At 55.9% G+C, this 14,305-nt stretch overlaps 1 protein-coding gene across 1 annotated transcript; it reads right to left on the reverse strand.

Annotated features, from left to right (window-relative positions):
- Positions 1-2,192: 2,192 nt before the first annotated feature.
- On the reverse strand, positions 2,193-3,747 carry RPP25L (ribonuclease P/MRP subunit p25 like). Its single transcript, XM_038170636.2, has 2 exons — positions 3,633-3,747; positions 2,193-3,342 (listed from the first exon to the last, which is right to left on the reverse strand). The coding sequence occupies exon 2, from the start codon at positions 3,331-3,333 to the stop codon at positions 2,776-2,778; it is 558 nt and encodes a 185-aa protein (XP_038026564.1). The 5' UTR covers positions 3,334-3,342; positions 3,633-3,747; the 3' UTR covers positions 2,193-2,775.
- Positions 3,748-14,305: the final 10,558 nt, after the last annotated feature.

Here is a 14,305-nt window from a genome sequence, read left to right on the forward strand (position 1 = left end):
CTGTGCGGGGACCCCGGCTTGCATCCCCCTGGCACAGCCCACCTCTCCAGCCCCGTATTGCAGCGGCTGTGCCAGCAGGGACCAGGCACCCCGGGGTCCCCGCTCTGGCCACTGCTCCACTGTAGGAGCCGCTCCAAAACTCACAGGCAGGACAGAGGAAGCGGCCGTCAGGCTTGGGGACAAACCAGACCAAGTGTCCCTCGCTTTAGAGCCACCATGGCCTTGGAGAGGGGGGCCAGGCCAACCTCCTGTCCCCAGGAATCAGGGCTGGAAGACCCTGCGGTGCCGTTCAGCCGGGCACTCCAGCTCTGAAACATCCCCAGCTCTCTGCAGGGGCTCGGGCAGGCAGCAGCGGGGCACGGGGAGGTGCTCCCACGGGGGACAGCACCACGGGGACAGGTCCCCTGCCCACGGGCTGCCTGCCCCAGCCAGCGTTTGGGCAGGTGCAGGGCAGGTGCCAGCCCCATCGCCTCCTCTCTCCGAGCCCCCATCCAGCCCTGCTCAGGTCTGCGATGCCGCGAGGTGGCCGAATCTCCGCCTGCCGCTGTCCCCAGGGGAAGGGCAGAGCATATCCCCAAAGCTGGGCCACCAGCACCACGCAGGAGCCCGCGGGCCGGCCCCGAACACGGGCTGAGCTCGAGGGCACGGCTCCCGCCACGCTTGCTGGCTGTGCATGTCCCCGCAGCACGTCCCCAGCCGCTGCGCCTCCGTCCTCGTGGTCACCACGGGCACCCGCAGGGCGTCCACGCGCCAGGACCACGGGGGTGAAGGGCTCTGCCCCAAATCACGCCCCTGCGAGCAGCTCAGCGTCCCCTCCGCTCCCATCCTGCCGGGCCAGCACCACCGTCCCGCTACGGACACCACGTCCAGGTCCTTCAGCACCGCCGGGTGCCCACGTCCCCGAGCCCCCCGCGCGGCTCAGGGCTGCAGCAGGTACTTCTCCTCGTTCCTCGCCTCATCCGCGTCGGAGGGGGGACCCTTCTTGGGGCACGACGGGGTCCTGCAGGCCTTGCAGAGGATGAGGAAGAGGATGAGGATGAGCAAGGCGATGATGCAGTTGAAAGAAATCGCAACGACTGCTCCGGTGGAGAGAGCCGCCCCCATCGCCGCTGCCCCGTGGGGAGGAGTGGGACCCCCGGCTCGGCCCCGCACTTGGGACGCCGGCACAGCCTGCACCCGGGGGCATTGGCGGGGGACAGCAGGGACGGGACGGCTGCGGTGCGGGCAGCGGGACGGCAGGAGGGTGGGTGGCAGGACCCCCGGTACAGCCGGGCCTCCGGGAGCTGTGACCTCGGCTCGGAGCTTTCCCAAGGGTTCCTCTCCTCCAGCAGCGCGGCGGAGATGCGTCTGCTCCCTCCGGGACCTGGAAGGGAGAAAGTCACCGTCACCGCCGGCACCGGGGTGCCCGAGCCCCCCGGGGGAGGTGGGAGCCTCCTGCAAAGCCCCGAGGAGGCTCGGGGGGCCGGCGGCTGCTGTCTGGGGGGCTCCGTGCAGCCTCCGCGTGCGCTCCCCGGCTGCCTCCCTCCATCCCGGGCCGGGGCTGGGGGCACGGAGCCGGAGGTGTCCCGGGGGCCCCAAATCCCGTCCCCAGCCTCCCTCCCGGGGCAGCCCCATCCCCGATGCCGGCCGCCGGCCGCTCTCCGTGCGCTGCTCCCCCCCCAAAACGCGGCGAGGCCCCCCCATGCCCCAACACCGCGGAGAAGGGAGGAGGATGAGAGGGGGGTCCCCGCACCCCCCAGCGCGGATCCCGGAGCCTCGGAGCCCCGTGCGGCAGCAACAGGTCCCTCCGGAGCCTCCCTCCCGTCCCGGGGCCGCGGCGTTACCTGCCTCCGAGAACCGCCGGGACCCCGCGGGCGGCGCTGCCGGCTCCGGAGCCCGGGGGGTCCCGGGGGTGTCCGGGTGCGGGGGTCCCGGGGGTGCCGGGTCGGGGGGGTGGCGGTGGCGGCGCGGGGCCGCCCGGAGCTGCCGCAGCCCCGCGCGGTGCCGCTGCCTCCCGCCACCACCGGGGGCGGTTCCCGCCGGCGCGCCCGCCCTTGGCCACGCCCCCTGTGGGTGGCCACGCCCACCCCGCCCTCAGGCCACGCCCCCCGCCCCGCTGCTGCCGCGTGCAGGGCGCGCACGGACACAGCGCCAAGAGGGGTCCCCCGGAGAGGGGGGAGGGGGGGGGGGGAAGGAAGGAAGAGAGGAAAAAGTGCAGTGAGAAAAAGAAACTTTATTGAAACCCGGCACAACGCAGCAGGAAGGTGCAGAGAGGGGAAATGAGTGTTGTTCGGGGTGTACTCTGAGCGCTGCCCCAGCCTCAAGGGCTTTGTGCCTGCTGGGACCTGCGCCCACCCCCACGGCACTGCAGGGAGGTGGGAGGGGGGCAGAAAGGGGTGACCCGCACGCGGTGTCCCCACTGCGATGGGCAGAGCAGGGCCTGCCAGGCACAGCTCGGGTCACAGCTCGCCCCCGTGCCACAGCACAGCCGCCTCCACCTCGCAGCATCCCCGCTCGGCGACCGGCCGCTCGCCTGGGCTCAGCGAGACGCCAGCGCTCCTCGCTCCCAGAGCAGCCTCCTGCCTTCCCGTCTCACCCCTGAGCCGCAGGCTGTGCAGTGCAGCCTGGTGCCGCTGACACCGGAGCTCATCGCAGCACAATGTTACGTCCGTTTGGGGCAGGAACTGCTCCTGCCCTCCCCTAGCAGCTCTGCAAGGCCCTGTGTTCAGCAGCAGTTTTCCAGCTTTCCAGCTGGTTTGGCTCCGTAATCCCCCAAACCACCCACGTGTGTCTGTCTCAGGACTTCACGCCGGGCTCCCCATGCCCTCCAGTGGCGCGAGGCTGCTTTCCTGTGCTGCCAGCTCCCCTTCCTCCACCCTGCTTCCTCTTCATCTGGGCCTGGGACTCAGCTTTAAGCGTCTCGATCCAGAAGGCATCGAAAGAACCTGGAGCCTGATAGCCAGGCTCCTGGGGATCGAGGGCGTCTTTGCTGAGCAGGACGCATATGGCAGGAATGTTTCTCTTCACCGTCAGGGCATCCAGGCCTGCCTCAGGCACAATGGGTTCCCAGATCTCCTCGATCTGCTTAAAAAGCACTTTGGTGATCTGGTGGAGTTCCTTCAGCCTCCGTTTCATGATTTCCACACACGTAATGGTCTTGCTAACGGCCTTGCCTGAGCCAGTGAAGAGGATCTGCCTCACGGAGTCCAGCTCCATCTTGCCAATGGCGTACCCCATCAGGTTCCTTATTTTGCTCCCGTCCTTCACTTTCATCTCAATAATGTCAGGGGGCAGGTCAGCGAAAGGCAGCGGACACGGCTTCTCCACGATTTTGGTCTTCTTATAGTTTTCCATCCTGCAGCTCTGAAAAGGAGAAGGGATCCGTCAGCCCCTCTAAGCACGGCTCACAAAACCCGTGTGTGCGAGCTCCCCATCCAGGCCACAACAAGAAGCGCAGCGGCACCCACAGCCATGCAGACACCCCGCCAGCCGCCTGCAGCCCGCGACCGCGAGCAGCAGCTCCACAAACCCGTGAGGATGGGCAAAAAATACGCAAAAAAAACCCCGCACACAGCGCCCCGGCCCCGGGGCCCCGGCCCCGGCCCCGGCCCCGGCCCCGGCCCCGGCCCCGGCCCCGGCCCCGCCGCCCTCACCTGCGGCCGCCTCCGCCCGCTCTCAGCACAAAATGGCGGCGGCCCCGGGCGGGCGCATGCGCACGGCGGGAAGGGGGCGGGGTCACGCACAGGCCACGCCCCTCGCCCTGTGGTCTCCGTGGGGGCGGGGCGGGGTGACGTCACAGGCGCGGGAGGAGAGGCACTGAGGGGGGAGCAGGAGGAGGGGGGGGACAAAATGGCGGCGCCACCCGTCAGGGGCGAGCAGGGGGCGGGGGGTGCCCGCAGGGACACGGGCTTGGGGAGCGCTGCTGTGGGGAAAATCTCTCAGATCTCCTCCGGCAGCAGCTCCTGTGAAGTTGTTTTATATGTGACTGCCATGGCGGGCGTCCTGCAGGCAGCAGCGCGCAGTAACAGTTATCACCACCCCATTCCTACTGCCCAGCACCTGATTCCTGCCTCTGCCTCATGGGCTCAGTGCTACAGGCTCACGAACTGCTCCACGCCTTTCGAAACCACACACCTCCAATTCCTCTTCACCAACTGATTATCTTTTTTTTTTTTTTTTCTCATGACTACAGGTCCCATGATTTTTGTTTTTACTGATATTGCACGGCTCGCCCTGTTTCTCCTAGCTATCCCCCTTGTTATAAATGAAGTCTCAACTCAATCCAAATTTTGTAATATTTATACTTATAAGAGGTATAAAAGCTATAAAAGGTATAAAAGGCAAGTAAACAGTGCTGGGTGTGTGGGGAGTCTACGCTCCACCAACACGCACACACGAACATCAAACATGCTAAATATACAGAACATTGCTTTACATACTAAACCCGAGTATGCCTATACATACGTACAATCAGGAAAGGTAACAAACAATACTTTAAGTTCCATGACTAAACACTCTCCATTTTCCATTCCTTTTGAATGTCTCGCTTTAAGTTGTCAAGCAACTCGGTCTTCAGGCCCTATGTATCCCGTTCTTCCCAGATTGAAGAAAAGCATATCCAGCTCCTTTTCAAGGCCAATAGGCCTGGGTCAAAAGGCACGTCTAGGTCACCAGGAGGCATCTGTAGCAGCAGAGGGGCCCATGGCGTAGCAGTCGGATCAGTAAAGGAGCCTGCAGCTCCCTCAGTGTCTGGCAAACCCCACGTTTCTGACTGTGGTCCCACATGGCTCTTTAAGGCCTCAGAGGCTGCTCGCCAGGTGCCGAGCAATCCCACCGCAACCTTGTCGTTTTTAGTTGCAGAGTCCCACACCTTGGCCTCAGTTTGGTTCCATATTTCAGGATCATAAACTGATTGTTAATAAGGAGAATGAGCTGTAAGGTTCCCAGGACAGTCTCTGTTCCTAAGGACAGATTCCCCACAATGTGCAGCTGCTGACCAGCGAGGGGCACTTGTGTGCCGGGCCCGCTTCTCTCAGCTCGAGCTTCTCTCCAGCTCCAGTGTGCCCATTTCCAGCGACTTTCTGTACGAGCTTCTCTGAGCAGTTTGCTGAGTTTGGCCGAACCTCTCTTCATGAGGCAATCAAAGTGCCTGTTCCCGTCCTGGTCTCCGTTCTGCCAGCCTGCTCCTTTTCATTCCTTCTCTCTGCTTCTTTATTGACGACATAACTTCATCACATCGTGTTGCCTTTTTTTTATCTTGAGGGCAGGCTCCCCTCTTATACCCTTCTCTCCACAGCAGTTCTTTTCAAAACAACTTTTCATTAGTCAGTCTCCTGAATCACCCTTCTTTGTTCCCTCTAAACTCTTTACATTCCTAATGGCCTCATCGTTAAGAGTCTGATGTTACCATCAACCACGGAGCTTGCCGACCCCCATGGCCACACTCCCACATCTCCCCGCTTTTTATTAATAGCAACCATCTTCTCGACAACGAATTTCCACTCCATATATAACAGAAGGAACTCTTCATTGCTTCTGGTGCCAGTGACGGCAGAGCTCTCACCACAACCACCTGGCTTGTGAAAGGGCGCTGTGACTGTGTTGTTATATATGGAGTTATTAATATGTTATTAATAAGGATATATTAATCTATAACACCTCTTGAGTTCTATCGCTACCTTGGATATCTCTCACTCTATCTTGGAGATGGGAAGACAGGAGGCCCCTCTCGGAGCGAGGAGCACTGGCGTCTTGTTGAGCCCAGGCGAGCGGCCGGTCGCAGAGCAGGGATGCTGCGAGGTGGAGGCAGCTCTGCTGTGGCACAGGGGCGAACTGTGACCCGAGCTGGACGGCCAGCTGCTGCCTGCACGGCTCCTGTGCAGAGGTGCAGATGCCCTTCAGCTGAGACATCTGCCTCACCCCCAGCTTCAGCTCTGTTCCCCGAGGCTCTCCTCTGCTGAGCCCTGTTTTATTCCCTTCCCCATCCAAGCCAGTTGTCCTCTGGTGGGACAGCACACCTTGCCTGGTCTCCCTCAGCCCACCTCCCCTCTTCATCCCCAACACACACGATGCGGGAAGGCTCCCAGAAAACACACCTGAGTGCAAAGAATTGGATTTATTTCCAGTATTGGAACTTGTGAGAATCACAAGCTCCATGGGCGCTGGCCCTGCCTCTGCTGTGACCTGTATGGCAGTAGTGCTCGGATGTAGAGCTCTGTGGTGATGCAGACGCCTTCTGCTGCTGATGGCAAATCCTGTCCCAGAAGGAGCGGGTGCTGTTGCCGCTCGGTTGCGCTGCAGTGCCCTGGGTGCCACAGGTGTGGTGCAAGTGGCACGAGCACGGGTATCTGGTGGTAGGGGCACTGCAGGGCTCTGAAGAGGAGCTCGAGTAGTTGTAGGGCTCCTGGGCTCTTGTGGAGGCTGAGCCGGGAGCTGGCCTGGCCCGGGCATTTCCCCGTGGGAGGTTGCTGCCCGTCGTCCACTGGTCTTGGCTGTCGCTACTCTGGGCCCCGTAACGTGGGGAGCTCTCGACCTTGCCAGGGCTCTTCTTCCTCCAAGGCCACCACTTCGGTCTCCAGCTTCCTGCCTCAGCCCCAGCGGTTTCAGACGCCGTGGTCACCTCCGCGCTGGTGTTTCCTTTCTGAGGGACAGCCGCAGCCCGCAGGTGGAAGCTGCTGTCGGAACACTGCTGCGCGGTGCTGCTGCCCCAGTGGCCGTGCGGGGCTCCTGCTGCCGGTCCCACCAAGTGTCTGCGGTGCTTGTGGTGGTGCTCAGCCCTCGGGCTTGGAGCCAGGAGCACGGGCCTGAGGGGTGGGTAGAGTACGGTGGGCTCTGGTCCCGCCCAGCCATACGGCAGCCCAAAGGGCGTCCTCACAATTTCTCCCAAGGGAGCCGTGTCCATCCTGTGGCCAGAGTTCCTGGTGCAGTGCGTGTGAGCCCTTGGGGCTGCCCAGCCACCCTCCTGCCAGGGCACTGCTTGCTGCGATGGGTGCTCCGCGCCGAGCTGGTCCCCGCGGTGCTGCAGCTCCTTGCTCATGAACGTGGCCTCGGGCCCGTGGAAATGGACAGGCTCCTGGTGGGAGCGTGGTGCTGCCGGGCAGACAACGGAGGCCCCGTGCTTCTTGCTCTTCCTCTTGACCTGGTCCGCATGGAGGAGAGGCTTGGGTCTGAGGAAGGGGACAGAGGGACGCTGCGGTGGCAGGGAGCCAGAACTGGCGCTCTGGGGCAGTGCTTCCTGCTCCCCTTCAGGTGACTGCGGCACTGGCCCAGAGGAGCTTTCCCATTTTTCTTCGCTTGCTGTCTCCATGCAGGCCTTGCTGCACTGCTCAGGCCTCGGCTGCAGCTCTGAGATGTCGACAGGCGCTGCAGTTTGGGGCTGGTTCCCATGGCCGTCCTCAGCCGCCAGTGGTCTCAGGATGACGACAAAGTCGGTTTGGCAGGCCTGGTCTTTCCGTAGCACGGTGGTGGTTGGGCTGGGAGGTGCTGGGAGGTCCTCGGAGAAGCCAGGAGGTCGCTGGGACAACTCCACCCAGTGCTGTCGCACCTCATCTGGGTGAAGGAGACTCTCACGCACGATGACCCCCATGTCTGGTGGCTGGATGGAGGAGGAGACCTCAGCCGGTGGCTCTTGAGCTCCGCTGCCCTGCTTCCCAAGCCTGGGGGCTCCGGGGGCTGTCAGACTCTGCAGGCACTGCCTCTTGCGAGGGTGCCTGTCAGCCTCCTCTGCACTGCTGGTTCCGCTCAGGGCAGAGGCCAGAGGTTGGTCTTCTGCAGGGCTGTCAGTGGGATGTGCCTCCTGCCTGGGCGCTGGGTGGCACGGGGCCGCGGGCTCTGCGGGGGCTCCTCCGTGGTGCTCCAGAGAGGCGTTGGTCCAGATCGCAGGGCAGCTCTTGCTCCTGGGGATGCCGTAGCCCCAGCAGGACAGGCTGTCCGGCTCCAGCAGCTCGAGGCACTCCACACTGCCAGGGCTGCAGCGCCGCGCCCCCCACAGCCGCTTGGTGCCTGCAAAACAGGGAGGGAGTGTGAGCTGCGCTGGCACGGAGGCAGCGGGGCCACCTGGGGCCCGGCAGGATGGGTGCTCGCTCCTCCAAAGGGGACTCACCAGGCTGTGGTGCTCTTGTTCGCCGCCGCCATCTCCACTTTCGCTGGCGCAGGCCGTCACCCTGTGGGCACAGGAGCACAGCACAGTGAGCAACCTGGGCAGGGACCCGTGGGGCCGCTGCAGACAGCTCCCGGCCCCCCACCGGCATGCCAGCCTCGTGGCCCCCCACCCTCAAGCCCCCTGTACCTGTCGGCGCCGGCCCGTGGCGAGCAGGGAGACCCCGGCCACCAGGAGCAGGAGGCCGGGGACAAGGAAAACGCTGCTGTCGTCAACCATCGCTCACAGCCAGGTACGACCGCACTGGCAGGCGTGGGGTGCTGGCCGCAGCTTTATAGGGACACGGCCCTGAGGTCACTGCCAGCAGCTGGGGATGTCTCTGTGAGGTCACAGCCCCCAGCCCATGCTGCAGAAGGCCGGTGCCCCCGAGCTGCGTTTGTGGGGAGCTGGGGGGCCGGGATGGCTCCCCAGGCTCCTTGCTCGGGGAAAAAGAAAAAAGAAGAGAAAGAGAAAAAGAAAAAGAAAAGAAAAAGAAAAAGAAAAAGAAAAAGAAAAAGAAAAAGAAAAAGAAAAAGAAAAAGAAAAAGAAAAAGAAAAAGAAAAAGAAAAAGAAAAAGAAAAAGAAAAAGAAAAAGAAAAAGAAAGAGAAAGAGAAAGAGAAAGAGAAAGAGAAAAGGAAAAGGAAAAGGAAAAGGAAAAGGAAAAGGAAAAGGAAAAGGAAAAGGAAAAAGAAAGAAAAGAAAAAGAAAAAGAAAAAGAAAAAGAAAAAGAAAAAGAAAAAGAAAAAGAATAAAGTAACAGGTGGTCAAATAATATTGTATGTATGAGGTATAGAAAGGCATCAAGAAGTCTGTGAAGCTGCAGTACTCAGCCAACGAGGAAACAGGGCAGGAATCATGAGTCAGGTAATAGGAAATATAAGGTATGATAAACTTTTACTGTGCGCTCCTGCTTGCAGGACCTCAGCCTCTGCAATCACAAATAAAATACATGCACAGAAGATCCTGTCTGAAGAAGATCTTTGGGGTTTTTCTCACAATCTGGGGGCTCATCCGCATCTTGTCACCTTCCAGAGAGTTCTTGCCACCGCAGACAGGAAGGTGCGCCCTGCTGAGTTCACCCATTCCATTGGGGAGGGCGGGTTGTCTCGGGATGGCCAACAAAGGACCAGGACTGTTAAACTGAAGAGAGGCTCTGAGCAGCATTAGGGGGTGAGAATGGAGGCACAGCACAGGCATAGGGATAACTGCTGATAACCCGGACCAAGAATTCCATGCACAGACCGAAGACAGACAGACTTCACCGTATTGCCTTGGGGTGGGTTTGGGAAAACTCTTGTGTGCAGTGTGAATGAGATGCACTGTTGGTGTGAAGCGAGTCTGGAGTCCCGATCAGCGAAAAGTAGACATGCAAAGGAGAGTCTCGGGACACTGGGCCCTTATGTGTACGGTACCCCAAACACGGTGAGGTGAGGTGCTCAGCAGTACACCAAACCTCTGTCCTAATCCTAGGTAAAGGCATGTGGTACCCTGTGGGTGGTGAAGTCCACGGCAGCACGTCAGAAAGAGATGGGGAATAAGGGTTCTGAGAGTCAGCAGGGTGAGGGCAGAGACCCCGGGATTGTGCCTAAGGACTGTCCTTTGGGGAGAGTGGTAAGGATTTGGAAAAACAACCCAAAGACTAGGGAAAAAAGATTCAAAACAAAACAAAACAAAACAACAAATTGTTAGATATTGTGTAATTGTCTGGCCTAAAAAGCTAACAAAAGGAACTCCAGTATTTTGGCCAAAATCCAGGTCTGATGAAAATTCAGGCTTTAAATTTATATCTAAACAGTAAGGCTTCTTCGGAGGAGGAGGAATCAAGCTATGCTCCCTCTAATCCTAATACTGCACTGGAGGCAGCAGCAGATGCTCAAGGGAGGGAGACAGGGACTGCAAGTGGCACTGACCATGCAGAAGGAGCTCACTGGAGGATTTGGAAGAATTAGAACCTTGTAGAAGAGATACTGAGAATTGTGCCTTCCCTGATACTAACAACGCTAACACCAAATGTGTACCCTCTTAGGGAGGTTTGAGTGGGACGAGGACAAATAGGTTATGTGAACTACCCCTTACCAGCAGAGAGGTTAGGAGTCTTAAGAAGGTTTTGTTTTAAGAAACAGTCTTTAATTGAGGACCCTGTAGGACCAGCATAACAGTCAAATCCGTTCCTTAGGCCTAATTTGTATTCCGGGGGCAGGAGGACATGTCAGTCCTGGGTACGCTATTCACTGGAGAAGAATGTTTAGGAGGGGATTGAATTTGGTGGCAGCTATGCAAGAATGGGAAAAAAACTAACACACACACACACTGGATTGAGAGCAATTCCAATGGAGGAGAAATATCCTTATTCAACTGGGATAATAACAACCCACAGCACAAAAATCATATGAGAGACTTGGGGTCAGAATGAGAAAGTACTCGGGGATGAATCCCGAGGACCCGGTAGCCCAAGGGCTCTTTAAAGTTCATTTTGTGATTAAAGCCTGTCCAGACACACAGAAAAAGCTCCAGAAGGTGGGAGGATGGAGGGAACAGTGTAGGTAGTATGGAGGTGTATGCCAGGAGGGGAGATGAGAAGGAAAACCAGAGAGCAAAACTAATGGTATTCACAGTGTACCGGGTAGAGGGTTGGAGACAGAGGGGCTCTCAGGGGGAGTTGGGCCCAGGATGGAAAGGACAGGAAGAGAGATAAAGGAAGGGCAGGCAAGGAAAGCTGCCTGTGTTGCACCCCAAATCCTAGCAGGGACAGGCTTAGGGAAGACATTTTGAGCGTGGCCTGGCCAGTCACTTCAAATAGGAATATCTGGAGTGGAAGGAGGAGAGATTGGGAATAGGGGAGTCAGGGCTTCTCAGAAAGCCAGTTCCCTGATAAAAGAAAAAGTGTACCTCAAGGGTTCCTCAGGCGTTCCTCAGTGGGGATCACTCTACAATTACCGTCACGGGCAAAACAGACTTAGCATAGGAGGAGTATTAAAATGTATTACTTCTTGCTGACAGGCTGGAGCAGTGAGAAAGACAGAAAGAAGCTGGGGCCACCTTTCCCCATCCACTCTCTTCCACCTCTTCCCTGCCCTGAGTGGCATGGGGGGGCTGGAATTGGGGGCTGCAGTCAGGCCATGGTGCTTCGTTTCCACCACTCCTTCATGGCTGCTCTCTCCCTTGCTCTGACGTGGGGTTCCTCCTGAGGGGTGCCGACCTTCCTGGGCTGGTCCTGTGTGGGTTTCTCCATGGGCAGTGTCTCTTTGGGAGCTGCTCCAGGTGTGGGTCTGCGCCGCGGGGTCTATGCATCAAGAGCCAGTTGGTCTGGCTCCTGATCACCCCGATCCCCTGCTCCTGCATGGGCTCCTCTCCACGGGCTTCAGGATAGAGATCTGCTCTGCTGTGGTGCCCCATGGGCTGCTGAGGGCGCAGCCTGCTCCACCAGGGGCTTCTCTGTGGGATGCGGTGGGGCTTCGGCACCAGCACCTGGAGCGCTTCCTCCCTGTTGTTCTGCACTGAGCTTGGTGTCTGCAGGGAGGTTTCTTACTCCTGGCTCTCCCAGCTGCTGTTCCGCAGCAGTTTTTTTGTTTTTGTTTTTGTTTTTGTTTTCATTTTCTTGGCTGTGTTCTCACAGAGGCACAAACTGCTCATGGCTTGGCTCTGGGCAGTGGTAGGCCCCTTTGAAACTGTGAAACTGGCCCTTACCTTACATGGGGCAGCTGCTGGATTCTTTTCACAGAGGCCACCCCTGCAGTCCCCCCACTTCCAGAACCTTGCCACGTAAACCCAATACACTAGGGCAGCCGGGTCATTGCTGGCCTGTAAAGTATCAGGGCTTAAGTTAACTAATGAAACCCTAAATGTGATAGGGGTAGAAGGGACTGGCATAACAGTGCTACTTTTGGGGGACACCACGCTGAGACTAGGGAGAGAATGATCACTGGGCAATTATAGCATGCACCCAAGGCACAGACTAACTGTTTGGGATACAGAATTTAATAATGAAATTGGGCTTTCGAATAGTAAATTGTTAGACTGGAATAATGGTGTTATTAATGGGGTGATCTCAGACCCTGAGAGCAAAGATATATTTGCCTTTGAGTGGAAAGACCCTGAAATGGGGTGGAAGCAACCACACAGACAGACAATTTTAGCTCAGGGGTTTACAGGGCGACTGATTTTTTTTGGGGGGGGGCAAGTTCTAGAACAGATTTGGGAGCAATTCAAACCTCTGGATGAGGTCTTACTTTTACAATATGTGGAGGATCTTTTATTCTCAGAACAGGAAAAAAGGAGTTATGAAGGAAGCCACTAACAAGCTAGTGAACTTTCTGGCAAAACAGGACTTGAAAGTATTGGAAAATAAGTTAAAATTAATAGAACGAGAAGTCAAGCATTTAGGGCATCTAGGGTCTGAGGGAGAACAAAGAATAAATCCAGAGACGATTCAGGGAATTGTTGAACTACCCCTACCCAGAACTAAAAAGAAGTAAAAAGAATTAAGAGAAAGAAGTTTTTAAGGAATTAGGAGTGACGAAGTCCAAAGGAAAATAGATAACCGTGGTGGGAGAGAAATGCTGCATAAAGTGCTAATGAGGCAAATATTAGCTGTTTGACATCAAGAAGGTAATCGGGCAATTCAAGCAATGTGTGACGCTGTGCTATGGAAATATTTATGTGTAGGAATACACATACTCTGGCTGAACGATTATGCAGGAGTTGTGTAGTTTGTCAAAAGGTAAATAGGAAGATTATCAGCAGTCAGCCCAAAGGAGGGAAAGAACCAGGAATTCAATGCTTCCAAAATGTACAGGGAGATTTTTTTTTTTTTGTACAGGGAGATTTTACCTACTCCTTAGAGTAGGTAGATTTAAATACTTATTATTCTTGGATGATCATTTGTCAGGGGAGGTGGAAGCTTTCCCTTCAGTATCTGCTACTGCGAACATTGTAATACTGCAAACTAAAGTAATTCTGGAACAAAGAATTCCCAGGAATGGAATTGTTGAAAATATTGACTCTGAACAAGGAAATCACTTTATTTCAGAAATATTTCAAGGGCTAATGCAGACACAAGGAATTAAGCAGAAGATTCACACCCCTTGGTATCCTTCCTCCTCTGGAAGGGTGGAGTGGATCAGACAGTCAAGAAGCAGTTGACTAAGTTCTGGAAACTCGGCTTCCCCAGATGAAGTGCTTACCTTTGGCACTTCTCTGAATTCAAACTGCTCCAAGAAAAGATGTGGGAGTTTCACCATATGAAATATTATATGGATTGCCGTACCTGGACAAAGGGAATGAATTACCTCAATTTGAGACAAAAGCTGCTTTTATTAAAAACTACATCCTCGTGTTTGTGAGAAAACTCTCAATATTTTTTCTCAGACAGGATCTTCTGTGAAGCTATTTTATTCACGATTGCAATGGTGGGCGTCCTGCAAGCAGGAGCACGCAGTAAATATTTATCATAACCTTATATTTCCTATTACACAACACTTGATTCCTCCTCTGTTTCCTCATTGGCTTAGTACTACAGGTTCATAAATATCTCAATGCCTTTCCATACCACATATGTACAGTTTAATTTGACCAACCATTAATTTCTCCTTTTTTTTTTTTTTTTTTCCTTCTTCTCTCATGAATAGAAGGCTTGCAATTTTTATTTTTGCTGATTTCATACGGCTAACTCTGTTTTCCTTAGCTATTCTTCTTATTTTGGGACAGTGGGACCTTCCCCTTCTCTGCTTAACATACTCCGCACTGCTGTGCCGCACAGTTACTTTTGAATATGCAAGGTTAGTGGAACTTAGCACTGCAAAAATACCTTCTATTGCAAGAACACAACTTTGTTTCTCACAATTCCCCCCTCTTATTTTCTTATTCCTGTTGTTGTTTTTGCACCTCTTCCCATACGCCACTCCTGAGTTTTTCTAACATTAAGGCACAATATTCTTCTTCAAATACAATTCTTCTTTGGATGTCATGGGGAAAGACAGATACACAATGCCATTATTATTATAATACCAACAAATAGTTGTTTGAGCCAATTAACCACAAAGTTAGTTTCTCCCAACTGTTTCTAAATACCCAGGAAGTGTCATTGGACTGTGCACTTAGTCACATGGTCTGGGTGCCCCACGAACGTGCGGTACGCGGCGGGGGAAGAGGCGGCGCTGCGGTATCGCTGCGTTTAGGCGGGATTCTG

This window comes from Anas platyrhynchos, chromosome Z (assembly GCF_047663525.1).
Source record: "Anas platyrhynchos isolate ZD024472 breed Pekin duck chromosome Z, IASCAAS_PekinDuck_T2T, whole genome shotgun sequence".
Taxonomy (NCBI): domain Eukaryota; kingdom Metazoa; phylum Chordata; class Aves; order Anseriformes; family Anatidae; genus Anas; species Anas platyrhynchos.

Bases quoted from the DNA above. Each gene is read 5' to 3' on its own strand.
- RPP25L (XM_038170636.2), bottom strand. From the start codon at position 3,333: ATGGAAAACTATAAGAAGACCAAAATCGTGGAGAAGCCGTGTCCGCTG.